General features: G+C 40.1%; 1 protein-coding gene across 1 annotated transcript; it reads left to right on the plus strand.

Moving 5' to 3' along the window:
- The first annotated feature begins 2,592 nt into the window (after positions 1-2,592).
- LOC103709528 (uncharacterized) lies at positions 2,593-12,298 on the plus strand. Its single transcript, XM_008794939.4, has 2 exons — positions 2,593-4,353; positions 11,539-12,298. The coding sequence occupies exons 1-2, from the start codon at positions 2,663-2,665 to the stop codon at positions 11,555-11,557; spliced, it is 1,710 nt and encodes a 569-aa protein (XP_008793161.3). The 5' UTR covers positions 2,593-2,662; the 3' UTR covers positions 11,558-12,298.
- Positions 12,299-13,910: the final 1,612 nt, after the last annotated feature.

The following is a 13,910-nucleotide window of genomic DNA, read 5'->3' on the forward strand; positions in this document are numbered from 1 at the left end:
GTTTGATTACGAGTGATAGCTTGTTTCTGTTTAGTAATAAGTAATGTGACATATCGGAAAAAATTGCTCGACTTTATAATGAAGGGGATTGCTCTGCATATGTTTATAGCTTATTACAATTTTTCATTCTAAATTTAACATGTACCTAGGAGCTCTTTTCTCGATCGGTTGCCGATGCATTTATCTGGATTAAAGAAATATTGTTACTATACTTAAATGCTCACTTGGGATTCAAGAATTCAATTCTGGAAGGACAAAAAAGTTAAACTGCTTTGTTTTCTAAAGGTATACCGACTGCATGATACGCTGTAGCATACGGACCCATAGGCTTTACTTGCCAATATTTTTTCAATATGTTTTGTGTTTTTATCGATTGGCGCATAAATATTTTGTGCATTAAAGCAATCTTACCTTCAAGGAAGAGGTAGAATATATTGATGAATAGCACAAGGCAGTTTTTATAAGAAGTCAAAGGTTGGCATGAAAGGGGTTTGGAGACTCTTACTTATCAGGCTTTCACAATTGTTTTGAGTGATGGCCGGTTGCTTGGTCTGTCTACCTAGGTTCCTTAGAGCCTACCTAGGTCTCTTAGAGCACGTAGTTTCTTCAAGATTCACATCTTCATGTCGATGATAAGCTCTTTACATGGGAGAACTTGCGTGGAAGAAATCGGACCATGCAATGGGGAATGTCAATCTTCCATGAAAAAATATAGTTTGGAGAGTCTTGTGGTCGCGTTGAAAGCATATTCTTCACAGTAGACTACGTGGGGGGAGAGCCGAGTTTACAACTACATGCATATAGGGTAAAATTTTAAACGTTTTCTCTTCAAACTAGAGAAGAAAGAGGAGAAAACGTTCCTTCAATAAGGAGGTATCCTCCTCTCTTCAGCGCCTAATTAGGGAATGAAACTTTTACGGTCCAGACGGTCAGGGCCAAAGAAAGAGAGAGAGAGAGAGAGATAGAGGCTAATCTAGGGATGATACTTCTTCATTGACTCCAGTATAGGTGTCCAGCCATCCACTTGCATTGATTTAGTTAGACTCTGCCAGTTGTATTGCCATCCACTTGCATTGACTTAGACTCTGGTAGTTGTCTAGCATTTCCTTGTATCTGGATGGCCTCTTTCTTGGTTGTCTATTGGGGTGATTAATTTTTTTTAATGTTGTAGGCGAGACCAAGCCCTAGACAGGAGAAATTATACCACACGCACACTGATGCATCTCAGGAACAAATCGAGACAAGATGCACCAGAGATGAATGCATGATGCATGAGACCTATAGGAACTAAGATGTGTGATTGGCATGGTGCACCGCCATATGGTGTAGAATATAATTTTTTTAGATAGAGACATAAATAGATAGGGTAAGGACCAAGTCAAGATTACTCAACTCGCTGGAACTTTGTAGGCCCTTAGCTTTCCTATTTCAAATCAGAGTCTGCTAGTCGAACCTGATTATAAAAAACTAGACTTGAGCCCAACTGGCCTCACCTAAGTCGGTTTTGTATTTTGATCTATGGATCATAATATTATTTTGCATGATTTAATCAGATTAGGATATGGTTTTGGGGTGGGTGATTTGGAAATATATCCAGCATGCCCTCTAAAATATCCATATAATTCAGTATTTAGTTTGTAACCTTCATCTAATCACAATTCAAATCCCAAAGTTTATCCTATTTATGACTTCGCAATCCTTGTAAATTGGTAATTAATCAATAATTTTAATCTAATCATGATGAAAATGTAAAATGCCCTATAATATATGTCTTAGCATATACAATTGTTACCTTTTATAGACATATACTATATATGCAACATAACATATACCATGGATAATATTGGGCCAGGTCAATATTAGATTAGGTCAGGGTCGACCAAAATAGCTTTAGAGGCCTGGCCTATTGGGCCCCAACCGCCAGTCCTAGCAACTTTATCAACCGAATAATACATAATTATTCAAGAAAACAATCTGAGGCCAATCATCTTTATCAATCCTATATGATAGTCAATAATTGGACTCGCTGTACAAATAAGCTGAGCCGGACCTGTAGTTGGTCTACTAATTGAAATAGCAATTTGAACGCCAACTTCTCATGCATATGAAGCAATAGGTCATGCATGGACCGAATGCCAATATAGCTAGAGCTTTTTTGTGCAATATACTCTCGTTTTGTAGTTAAATTACGAGTATTCTACTTTTCTATAATACAAGCAGTAGAAAATTCCTACAACTTTGGTAAACTTTAACGGACTCGATTTGTTAATATTTTTGTTTAAGATTAATATTTAACAAGCCCAATTACTTAATATTTGTATTTATAATTAATAATGCCGATGTATTGGATGGATGGAGGTCGGCCGTGGAAGAAGCGCACTAGGGTCCGTCTGGTTCCTCTTTCGAGCGGTATCGAAACACCAGTTTCGCGACACCCAATTTCATACCCGCCCACAAAACAAGTGGCGAGGGCCCAGATGTCAAGTGGAGACGCGAAGTCGAGAGTTCTCATAAGAGCCCCTTTTTTTATATTTTTTCCCCATCCCGTTCCGAAGGCGAGGCAATTCAAAATGCGACGGCAGAGCGGGCTTCTTCCATTCTCCCCACCCACCAGAAGAAACCCTTCATCTCCCATGGTCTGAAGAAATACAACCCCAACCCCATGGCCTCCGCTTCCGCTCCTTACATTCCCCTCCTCGATTCTCCAGAAAAAACCCTCGCCAAGCGCAAGAAAGATCCCGCCTCCGTCCAAGAAAAGCTCGCCCTCCTCGCCCGCGACCTCCGCCCGGTCCCCTTCTCCCCTGCCAAACCCCTCGCCTCCCTCTCCCCCCACGAGCCACTCCTCCGCGCCCTCGGCCTCTGGGACTTCGCCCGCCTCCCCCTCGACCGCGCCATCCGCTCCGACCTCCTCTCCCTCCTCATCGCCCACTACGATCCCCGCACCCACCGCAGCCTCGTCCGTAATGCCCGCGTCGCGCTCGGCCGCGCCGCCTTCGCCCGTGCCCTCGCCCTCCCCCTCTCCCTCCCTGTAGAGAAAGAAGAGGAGTTTAACGCCGAGCTCTTCTCGGGTAAGGCGGCCGTTGCGACCGTCATGGATTTCATGATGAATTGGATTGTCTTTCTCGATGATGCTTGCGTTCTGCCAGCGGAGGTGGTCGCCGCGACTCGGCTGGTGAAGGACGGGCGGCCGCAGAAGGTGGACTGGGCTGGGTTGGTGTGGGCCATGGTGGAGAGGGAGATATTGGATGCCCCGAGGGCCGGGCGGTGCTACTACGCCTCGCACCTGCAGTGTTTGATGAAGCGCCAGCGGCCCCAGCTGTTCGAAGAAGAGGGCGAGCCAGAGATGGACATGGAGTTGGAGCAAGAGATTAAGGTCGGTCTGGTTGAGGATGAAGATTGTGCTGGCAATGCCGGACCGGAGTTGGGTCTGGAGAATTGTGGTCTCAGGTCGACTTTGAGGCTCTGCAGGGATGTGGATGCTGGGGATGGTGTCAAAGAGGAGCCTTTGGATTTGGAAAGGAAGGATGTGGGTGTTGACGATGTGGGTGTGAAATGTGAGAATTTGAACAAAGGAGAAGAATTTTTAGCCATGAGGACTGATCCTGTACACAAGAAAGTGATGTTAGACAATGGACCGAGTGCGGTTTTCTTGTTTTGGAATTACTGTATGGGGGTAGCTGGCGAGGTTAATTATGATGATGATGCTCGTGTTTTTGATTGTATCGTTCAGCAGAAAAGGATGCAGAGTAGGAGGTCCTGTGAACACACACAACCGCCCGTTGATGCTTGCATGGATCAAGTGCAGGACTGGATGGTTAAGGCTAAGATGATGTATTTAAAGAAGAAGCAGGAATGCATGAAGGCCCATTTGGAGCTGCAGCACTTGAATCAGATGCTGCAGCAGAAGGACCAGATCATCTGGTCATTGGAGAAGAAGCGAGAAGAGGAGATGAAGAAGAGGAAGTTGGAGGCTTGCCAGTTTGACCATGAGCTCAGAGCCATTGGGCATTTAGTTCATGATTATAGGAAGGCTTTGAAGAAGACACGCAGTGCATTTGCTGAATATAGAAAACGGTTTCCAGAGGGTGACAAACCTCTTTACAAGGATGCATGCAGAACTGGTGGTGCTGTTGTTAGCACAAGGGAGCTGGAAATGCAGAGTATGAAGAAAGAGGCAGAAATGCGCCATGTGGCTGCAAAGATGATCAATGATTTTCAAAAAGTCTGGTTTGCGAAGCTTGGTGGATATGCTAAGTGGGCTACCGAGTTGGCCACAAGGTTGGTAAATCTGAAAGGAGAAACTAAGATTCTTCAGGAAAGGTTTGCCATCCATGATCTGGAAACTATGATTCAGTAAGTCTTTAAGATGCTTGCAAAATGTGACTTGCGCATAGGATCCTTGTTTTCTTTATCCTGATAATTAGATGGAGATTTAAGTGATGTTGCAATGGGTTTCACATTAAGAAGAATCTTTTAATGCTTTCTGTACATGAAAATGTTTTATGATTTGGACCTCAGCTGATGTATAAATTTTTTGTAGATAGTTGTAACAAGATTGTTGTTTATGAAGCTTGCAAAAATTTGACTTTCTTGTATATCATGGTGTACATATGTTCTTAGGAGATCCTCTATTTAACATGCAATGCTAACAATGTGTTACATGCCTTGTTTTCTGAGAATATTGTGGGAAGATATGTGGAGACATGATTTGTTGTTGTTAATAAAAGCACTACTATGTTCCCTTTTAATTGCACAAGACTGTTGGTCTTCAACCTATATTTGGAAAATATTCCAGTTGCTCGATTTGTGGTTTGGATAGTAAATCATTGGTCTGGGAACTGCCATCATAATAATTATTTTAAAGAGCACATCTTTTTCAAATAAATATTCAATATATACTTGTTGCTGATCAAGGGCAAAAATTCTATTTCTGATAGTTAAGCCCATTATACATCGATAGTCTCATTTGCCAGAGTAGTCATTTTCCAACTCACAAGTCACTAATGCAGAAAGCATTGACAACATAGCCTCCTTTCCATTTGATCAAGTTAGAAGTAGTTCTCTGTGTGTGCCCATTTTCCTGGGTGCAATCCCAATATTGACATTCGGTTAAACTTTTATCTTAATTCTTGCATTTAATATTGGAAGTGACATAAAAAACTCTTTGCAACTTGGCCGTGCTCCTGTAAGTTGAAACAGGTGGGCATTAACATAAATGACAAGCCCCCATCTATCTTGGGATGCCTTATGTTTTATGCTAATAGGTGGCTATCTAATAGAAAGTAATTTGGGTTCTCATAATCTCTCTTTCAAATTTCTGTCTGACTGATTAATATCATCGTTATACCAAACCGTTATATCATACTGGGGGTGTACCGTTATCGGTATGCCAAACTGATCCCCATATCGGGTGTACTAACACTGTACCAAGATGGTACTGGTACAGAGTCCGGTATCGAGATTGCGAACCTTGCTTCCTTTAGTATGTGTGCATATCTATACTTAGTAACTTTACCTCTTTTAGTTATACCATGCATCCACCTTGACGATCTCATACATTTTATGCTTGTCTGATGCTCATGCATCTTATTATACACCTAAAACATGAGACCATATAGCAAACATCATGCGTTGTACTTTTATCAATCTATATTAAATCAATAGAGAAATGCATGGAAGCTTATCTCGAATTGCTTTGCCTTACAAGCTCGTGTCATAAAAGTTGTCTCCATCAGTTGGCGGAGAAGCTACATGAGACTTCTCCTATGTCTGCACACCTCAAAACCTAGGGTGCCATATAAAGACCAAAGAGAACAAGATAGAGAAGTGGAGAGGAGCTTTTGGTGATTCACTATATGTGTTGAGGCTGTTCTTAGAGCATCTATTTATAGCATGGAATAACAGCCACTAGTACACCCCAAACTCCTCTCACTATTCTATACAATTTAGGAGCCGGTTTGGACATTTATTAGGGTGCATATTGGCTGGGTTGGTCTAGGCCATAGGTGATCTCGGGCTTCGCTCGGGTTACTAGACGCTCGACCCAAGCTTAGCCCAATAAGTTATAAGGAGGCTTAGGTTGACATTAGGCCAGCCAAAACTAGTAACAGATCAAAATTCAAAGAAAGAACACTCTTATTCCCCTCCTCTATAATCATGTTATAATTCCAAATCTGTAACAGTAATTTATGTACAATCATTAATTAGAAGAACTTTTTCTTAAACAAGTAGTATTTCTACCTATATAATAGACAATTTTTAGTATTACGTTTTTACTATGTTTATGACATATATGTGAAATATTTATGTACATGCGATATAAGTACCAGACTAGGCTGGGTTGGGCTATCAGGCTTATGAATCTCTGGCCCAAGCTCTACCTGTCTTTATATTGGGCCAAAATTTTGTGATCTGATCTCAGCTCTATCTATGGAAACATGCATAACCTTCTTATAATGAGAGATGGGTCAAGCGAGCCATGGGATGACCTGAACCAGTGTTCTTCCCTAACATTAATCCACTTGGTTTGAATCTGGTTCTGACTTGAAGTTTAACACTATACAATAGGATGAATAAGGCAAATTAAAGTTTGGTCTTTGTTTCTAAATTAAACTTGCATTAATGTGTTTATACATATTCCTAGAAAGAGTGCATCTTCATACCTGCATTTTGTCTACAGTTATCTGAAATGTTAATTTCTCGAATTTCCATTTTCTAGTATAGTGCTTAGTTCTTTCTTAATATCATGAATAACATCAGCAGGCAAAACAAAGCCTCCTGCCAGAATTAACAATTTCTGCATCTGTAACATTTATGAGAGCTCAGCTAAATTAATCTGGAAAACAGTATTATGTTTTTTTCACACTAGAAAGACTTTACAATAAAACATAAATACTGCAATAGTATAAATTTTATATGTCAAGATTGAGATTCCTATTAGCTTGCATAATCACTTGAAAGTGCATTTTAATGAAGATATTTACAAAATTGATTTAATAAAGAAGGTATTCTTATGGGGAAAGATACATGGATAGAACTGTATGTTGATAAAACCCAAACTTGTATATCTTATATGTTTTAGTCACTAGTGATAAAGATTAAAAGTAAATTTGAATGTACTATAATTGCAAAGGAGTATGATCTTTGCTAAATATCCGTCATAAAAATAACAAGATAAACACAGCAATCTTTTCCCTTTTTTGGGAGCTGGGTACATGTGGGCTCTAGGAAACATAAAGGAATTAAAGTATGGAGGTGTCATGCTTGCAGGCTGGCTGCAGGAGGCCGGATTCCAAGCCTTAGCATTGTACAAAGTACCTGAGATATGTCTGTGTTGAAAAAAGTCATGCAACTGATAAGTCTTTGGCTCCATATTGTGTCCAAGGAGAAAGTTATTGGACAGATTAGATAGTGAGAGGGAGTAAAACAATTCATGTGAAGTGAAGACACTTATAGGCAAATATAGAGGAACACATCTAATTATATTCTGGGATCTAGCAAGTTGAAAGATTGGAACCAACAAAATGGTAAAGCAACATATGAATATTTTCAATCTAAAATTATCGATGCATGTAAGTAGAGATGTAAACACTTGAGCCATCTTAAAGATTTTCATATCAAGGCCAGTTTTAGCTTTGGGAAGAAGGCTTTGCAATGTGAAGATGATGGCATCCATGCTCTTTAACAAGGCAAATTTCTCGTCATATTGAGCCATGCATTTTGTTTCAAAGTCTTTGATTTATTCCTTTTACTCTGTAGTAGTAACCTTTGCTTGATCTAGGAAAATATGTTTTGTTTCTTAGTTGTATGGACATGTGGAAGATGATTGCTGATGGCAGATGAGTACCATTTGAGTTTCTTTTATGTTGCAACCATTGAGATGCATGTAAAAGGTAATTGACCACACTTCAGAGTTTCTTGCAATATGAGCAAAACTTTAAAGGTGATGGTTCTAGAATATGTTGACCTATCACAAAAAGGCACACCGCTTGCATTTTGTGGTGTATGATGGCAAAGGTGAAGTGAGACTTGCCCTCATGGCCACACTCGTCTGCTTAGAAACCAGAGATTCTAAGTTTGATTCTTTGGTGGTGCATCCCAAAAAATCTGGACTTGGGTAATCAAAGTGCAAATGAGACTCCTTCCCTTTCTTTCTACGAGAGAAAATAGTACTCTAGGAGACTTGCAGGAACAAATATGAAAGTAAGAACAAGCCTATCTATTTATGTTTCCTTTGGTGAGACTTGTGAATTTTGCCAAATTTATCCTGGTAATCAGCACTGTTTTCAATATGATATATCAGCAGATGAACTTTTGATGGTAGAAAAGAAAACAACTATAGAAGTCAATTTCATGCCATACAACTTAATATTTGTAGTTTTCATACAAGCTATAAAGTACTTTAACAACTATTAACCATACGCAAATTTTTCTTCCTGGCAGGCATATTTAAGAATATAATCAACAAGAATCAATGCCGAATCTGAATTAAAATAAGTTACTTTGTTTTTCCAAATTATTTGCACTTGATAAACACTCATGAATTTGGCGTATCAAGATCTTTCTCTCTCAAAATGCTTTAGGTAAGATCTTGCTTCATTTTCACTTCCAGCAGAGGATTATCAGATTAAGGTAGATGAATTTTTTGTACACTTTTAACTAGTAAACTAGTTTTGACTGGATAATAATTGGGATGCTGTTGAACAAGGGATCTGGGAACATGTCAAGGCTGTTTTTGTCTTCACCTTTTTCCTTCTATTCAAAAATGTTAGAGCCCTAATCACGGCAGTGGCTGGAATGCACTGCCCAAGTTTCACCTGTACCTCTAGCATGTGCAAAGCAAACCTGTTAACCTTTCAACTTTTGTTATTCATGCACGAAATATATGAGAATGGTGGATTACTTTTGAGCTAAGTCTAAATCTCCTATTTACTTAGATAGCCATGGTGACCGCATGCGTCCAAAATGGAATTTAGTTTGCCAAAGTTTGCTGGGTTGAGCTTAACTTGTACAAACTCCGCACGTCTTTGATGGTCCAGCTGCCAGATTGCCATGTGAATATGTTCTGCTTTGTTTTTTATATTTATCCCCCCACTTACTGTTTTTTTTTTTTTTTGGTGTGGCTATAAATTAGATTGGCCACAGAAGCAACATTTTGCTATTTACATTATGTGTTTCACTATAGCTTTTCATTGTAGGGTACAGTGTAGGCATCCGTTTTTCCAGACACTCTATGTTTATGGCAATCTTTTGATATGGAACTGGTACCCATTTGCATGCAAAAAGCCACTGAAACTAGCATACAACCTACATATGAGCTGGAATTTTTTCCGCACCTTCTTTTATTGTTTTTCTGTTGATGTTTAGTAATTCTTGAATGTAATTGAGCACTTGATATATGATTGATTGTCAACTGATTCACAAATATTTTGACAAGTTGAGTTCAAGTCAATCTAACAATTATGAAGCTTGTATTCCCAAAATAATTATGAAGCTTGGGACAGAAGAATGAAGTTAATGCACAAAATGTGGAGCTGTATTTAAGCATGCATGCGTTTGAGTGTGTGAATCTTTTCAAGCCAGGCACAAGCTAGGTGCATTATTTAGATAAGAAAATAATTCTTGTGTATATAGTGTACATTGGAAAAGTACTAAATATAATCTGTTCAAAGACTAGAAACATAGGGCTTGTGCTTCAGGTCAGCTTTTTGGCCTTTACTGTTGCCTTCAGATGAATGCAGTTCTTTTTGCCTTTTACCCTCTGTCTCAACTTTTATGGGCCTATTGAACTTTGGAGTGTGGCCCCCTTGTTTCACGTGAACTGGATGACCTATATGGTAGGTCATCATACCCACCAATTGCCTTCTAAGCTTCTTGTCAAGCCCTTCCATGTTCAATATAATTTCATTCATGAGTTCAGCACCAAATATAAATATTAACCCCACTTTGAGAGTGATCAGGCCGACCTATATTTGTTATATATTGACCTGATGAACTGACTTTTTCCATGGCATCATCGTTTATGAATACTGTAAAGCATACCATCCTCTGAGTTTGTATTCTACTTTGCGTGGATTTACAAGGAATTGAATTATGTAAATTAGTTTCAGTTCGTCTACTTTGTTATACGATTTGAGGGACATCCTTTTCCTAGCCAACTCTGTTGGGCCAGTTTCAGGTAATTTGTTTGCTCAGAAAGCACGGCCCTAAACTGAGCGGAATGAAGAAAAAGATTCATGTAGCCAGCCCCAACTAGTTTGGGATTAAAGCTTAATTGAGTTTGAGTTGAATCAATTAGATAGTTATATGTTTGCTGTCCTATTGAATGCCCTCTTCCTGACCATGGAAATGGAACTACAATACATTTCCAAATTTGCTGCACGTTCTCTCATTGAAAGCATCCAATAAACTGCTGTACCTCCTGGACATGAAAATGGCCATCAATTGAATTAGTTTGTGTATTTAAATAAACTGCCAATCCATTATCCCAAGTTCTTTTTCCGTCTGTTGTTGTTTTTGATGGACCACTTATATTAGTCGATATCAAGTTCCTTTTTCACGGTTTCTTCTGTCATTAAAGTATGCTATTTTCACATCTCTCTTAAAACGTGTAACCATATTCAGATATCAATTCATACAAACTTCAATAGAAAATAAGTTCATGGTGAGAAGATTTTCACCAATTAGATTCCACCATTTGGTTGTTGAGAAACCTTGGTGCAAGGAATGCCTCGTCCTACTCTATGATGCTACATTGTTTTGTTTTAACGGGATAATTAAACTGTCATGCTTTTGAATATTCAATTTGTCACAGACTCAAATGGTCTCCTTAAAGCAAAAACTCCAAAACCTACTTAAATGTTCTTTGATTGGATAATTTAATTCCTGTTTTCATTTGAAGTTTTCTTGGGTTAGAGCTTAAGCTCCAATGGTTGATTCTCTTTCTTGCCACTCCAGTGATGTGGCCACATTGTCAACTTATACCCATTAGTTGCTAGCAGTCAGTAGCTCATCAGTGTGATTGTTGATCAGAGAATCAGTCTTTTGAATCTTCATGAGTCTATACTTTGTAGAATCTATATATCTGCTGTTCTACTTGTTCCCTGCTTCTCACCCCCCTAGTGGATGCAATAGGGATATGTCAAGCTTGATTTTCCAGGTAGCACCTGGGCATCTGGATAAAAATTGAAGCCTTGCAGGAAGACATGTATGATAGTGTGACACCTCTAATCACAGGAAGATCAGCTTACAAGCATCTTGTTTTTGACTTAAAATATTTGCATTTTGACGGATCATTTGAACAATGTTTGATATGTTTTTTTTTCTTTATGCTGTTGGATTCACCATTCATTTTCCTTTTAAAATCTTTTGCTTTTTACTCCCTTGACTTTATGGCTATTATAGATTGTGTATGTAAACTTTTGCCCTCTGTTGTCTATTACTTCTCTCTTTGCGTAGCTTTTAATAACCATGTGCATCCATTTTTTTTATTGGTTAAGAAGCTTCCTAACTTGACTTTGTTCACTATAATATGCAAAGTGAATGGAATGATCAATGATGCCTAATCACATGCTATGAGCTTAGCAACAACCACAGATCTGAAGGCTATCTTTTGGACCAACCTGCTTCAGCGCACCGTACCACCGTGGAGGTTCAGATTTTTGTGAACAGCTGGAGTGCATGGTGACAATCCGTAGCATATGCTGAAGGAACCCAGAACCCACAGTCTAATCTAGTTGCAAGCTGTCATCGGTGTTGTGGTACCACCCCTTTCACCCTTTTTTAATTAAGTAGAGCATTTTTTGCATTAGTGTAATACTGCATTGTGTGGAGGAGCAGTAGGCCTGTGTTCATTTTGCCCCGATCCGGAGGAAGCTTTTGTCCTTGTGGAATATATCACAGATGAAATGTCTGTGGAATATATGAACTGAAGTTGTATGGTTGACAGGAAAGGCATGTCATATTATGAAATTATGCATTATAGATTTGCGATGGATGGATGGCCGGAATAAACCATTTAGCAGGGGATTAGATGCTCTAGTGATCTCTACAGATGCTGCACATAAACCCTGACCTGCATGGCTGCACATGGAATGGTATGTCAGGTTGCCGTCTTTAACTTTTCATTTCCTCCTGCTGGTCTCCTCTATCTTGTCAGATTATCGACCTTTTCAACTTTCTCTTCCATAAACTTGATGTCAGAAAGCAAGGAAGCTTTCAGTCTCATCGGCATACTGTGGTCAATTTGTCAAGTTTTTCACGTTATTTTTACGACATAAATGATCTTTAACTCTCTCAGTTATCACCGTTTTCTCCCGTTCTCCTCTTTTCAGAGATACCAAGACAATCTGCTAGATTTCCAGGTCAATGAGCTGGTGGTGTTGACAGCGATTACACCCATGCATGTGAGACACTGTACACAACCTGGTTGGCTCCATCCTAGTGGGGATTAATCAAAGAAAGTGATGTGATGCAACGGTGCTCTATAGAATTGGTTCCACAGATAAATGTCACGGGGACCGCAATAGGGAGTCTGACACCACCATGTGTTCATGGTGCTCGGAAGTTGGAATGGAACCAAGGTTTCAATAATACCAGCATCCTACTATTACAGTCCCCAGGGTTATTAGCAGTATAATGAATTTTACTGCCGTTATTCTTCTAGTACAGCTTGTGATTGATTTATCCTTAGGTATTGTTGTGGAAATAAAGGGTCCGAACTTAGTCCCACATCGACTAGATAGTGGAGAGGTCTGTTTCATAAATGGAGGAGGGGCTATCCTTTTCTCTTCAGAGGCGCCTTTTGCGGGGCAAAACTGTGCGTTGGGAAGAGACTATGAAACCTCCTTCAAAACGGACAATACCTCTGAGGAGAAGCAGTCGCATCTGCTGTCTGAGACCGGTGAGGACTGAGCTCGGGGACTCGGGGGATACCTTCCGACCTCGTCAATGGTGCTTTTGTTCAGAGTCCTTGATCCCAGTACAGATCCTTCCGTTGGAGGGGTTATGTTGTGAGAATAAAGGGTCCGAACTTAGTTCCACATCGACTAGATAGCGGAGAGGTCTGTTTCTTAAATGGAGGGGACTATCTCTTTCTCTTCAGAGGCGCTTTTTGCGGGGCAAAACCATGTGTTGGGAAGAGACTATGAAATTTCCTTCAAAGCGGACAATACCTCTGAGAAGAAGCAGTCGCCTCCGCTGTTTGAGGCCGATAGGAACGGAGCTCTGGAGCTGGGAATACCCTCTGACCTCATCAGGTATGAATATAACGGCTTTTGCAAAAGAAAAATGGATACAGGAGATACTGCAAAACAGTCAGTTTGTTTGAAAGGAGAACGGTGTTCATAGATTATAACATTATTTTTTGGTCAGTACTTTGGAGCTACAATTATATTAGTATTAGTAGGGAACTTTGTCATGCGAACGGGGGTCAAATCAAGTATAACTGTCACTTAATGTCCTCTATCTATGACCTAACGGGAGTAACTAAAACAGCTTTACTAATTCATGGCCATTATTATGTGATAACGGCTGTAATTTTGGACAAAACTTAAAAACTTTTGGCAGGCTGAGTTTGATTTTATTAGTGGAGACCTGGCAGTAGAATGAATGCGTTGCCGTACGAGCGAACTTTCAAGCACAGTGAGTTCGGGGGGAGGGTTTCCCTTCTGGCTGCCACGTGACTACATGTCTCCCCTTCTGGCTGCCACGTGATGCCTTTTAGCGTGGCCAACCCCACACGTCCTATTTGCTTTCCACTGTGCCGTTCCTCTTATAAAATTTCACTTCTTTTTGCATGCATGGTGGGGTTCCAACTTGGAACCGTGTGTGGGAAATTTCCACATCCTGCATTAGCTCTTTTGGCACAGGGTGGGATGGGGTCCAGGCATCTTGAGACGTTGTGAGCCTCA

Source organism: Phoenix dactylifera, chromosome 9 (genome assembly GCF_051530095.1).
Source record: "Phoenix dactylifera cultivar Ajwa chromosome 9, Ajwa_hap1_PhDact_Kaust_v1.1, whole genome shotgun sequence".
NCBI lineage: Eukaryota > Viridiplantae > Streptophyta > Magnoliopsida > Arecales > Arecaceae > Phoenix > Phoenix dactylifera.

What these genes read in the sequence shown, in the direction of transcription:
- LOC103709528 (XM_008794939.4), top strand. Translation starts at nt 2,663, where the DNA reads ATGGCCTCCGCTTCCGCTCCTTACATTCCCCTCCTCGATTCTCCAGAA.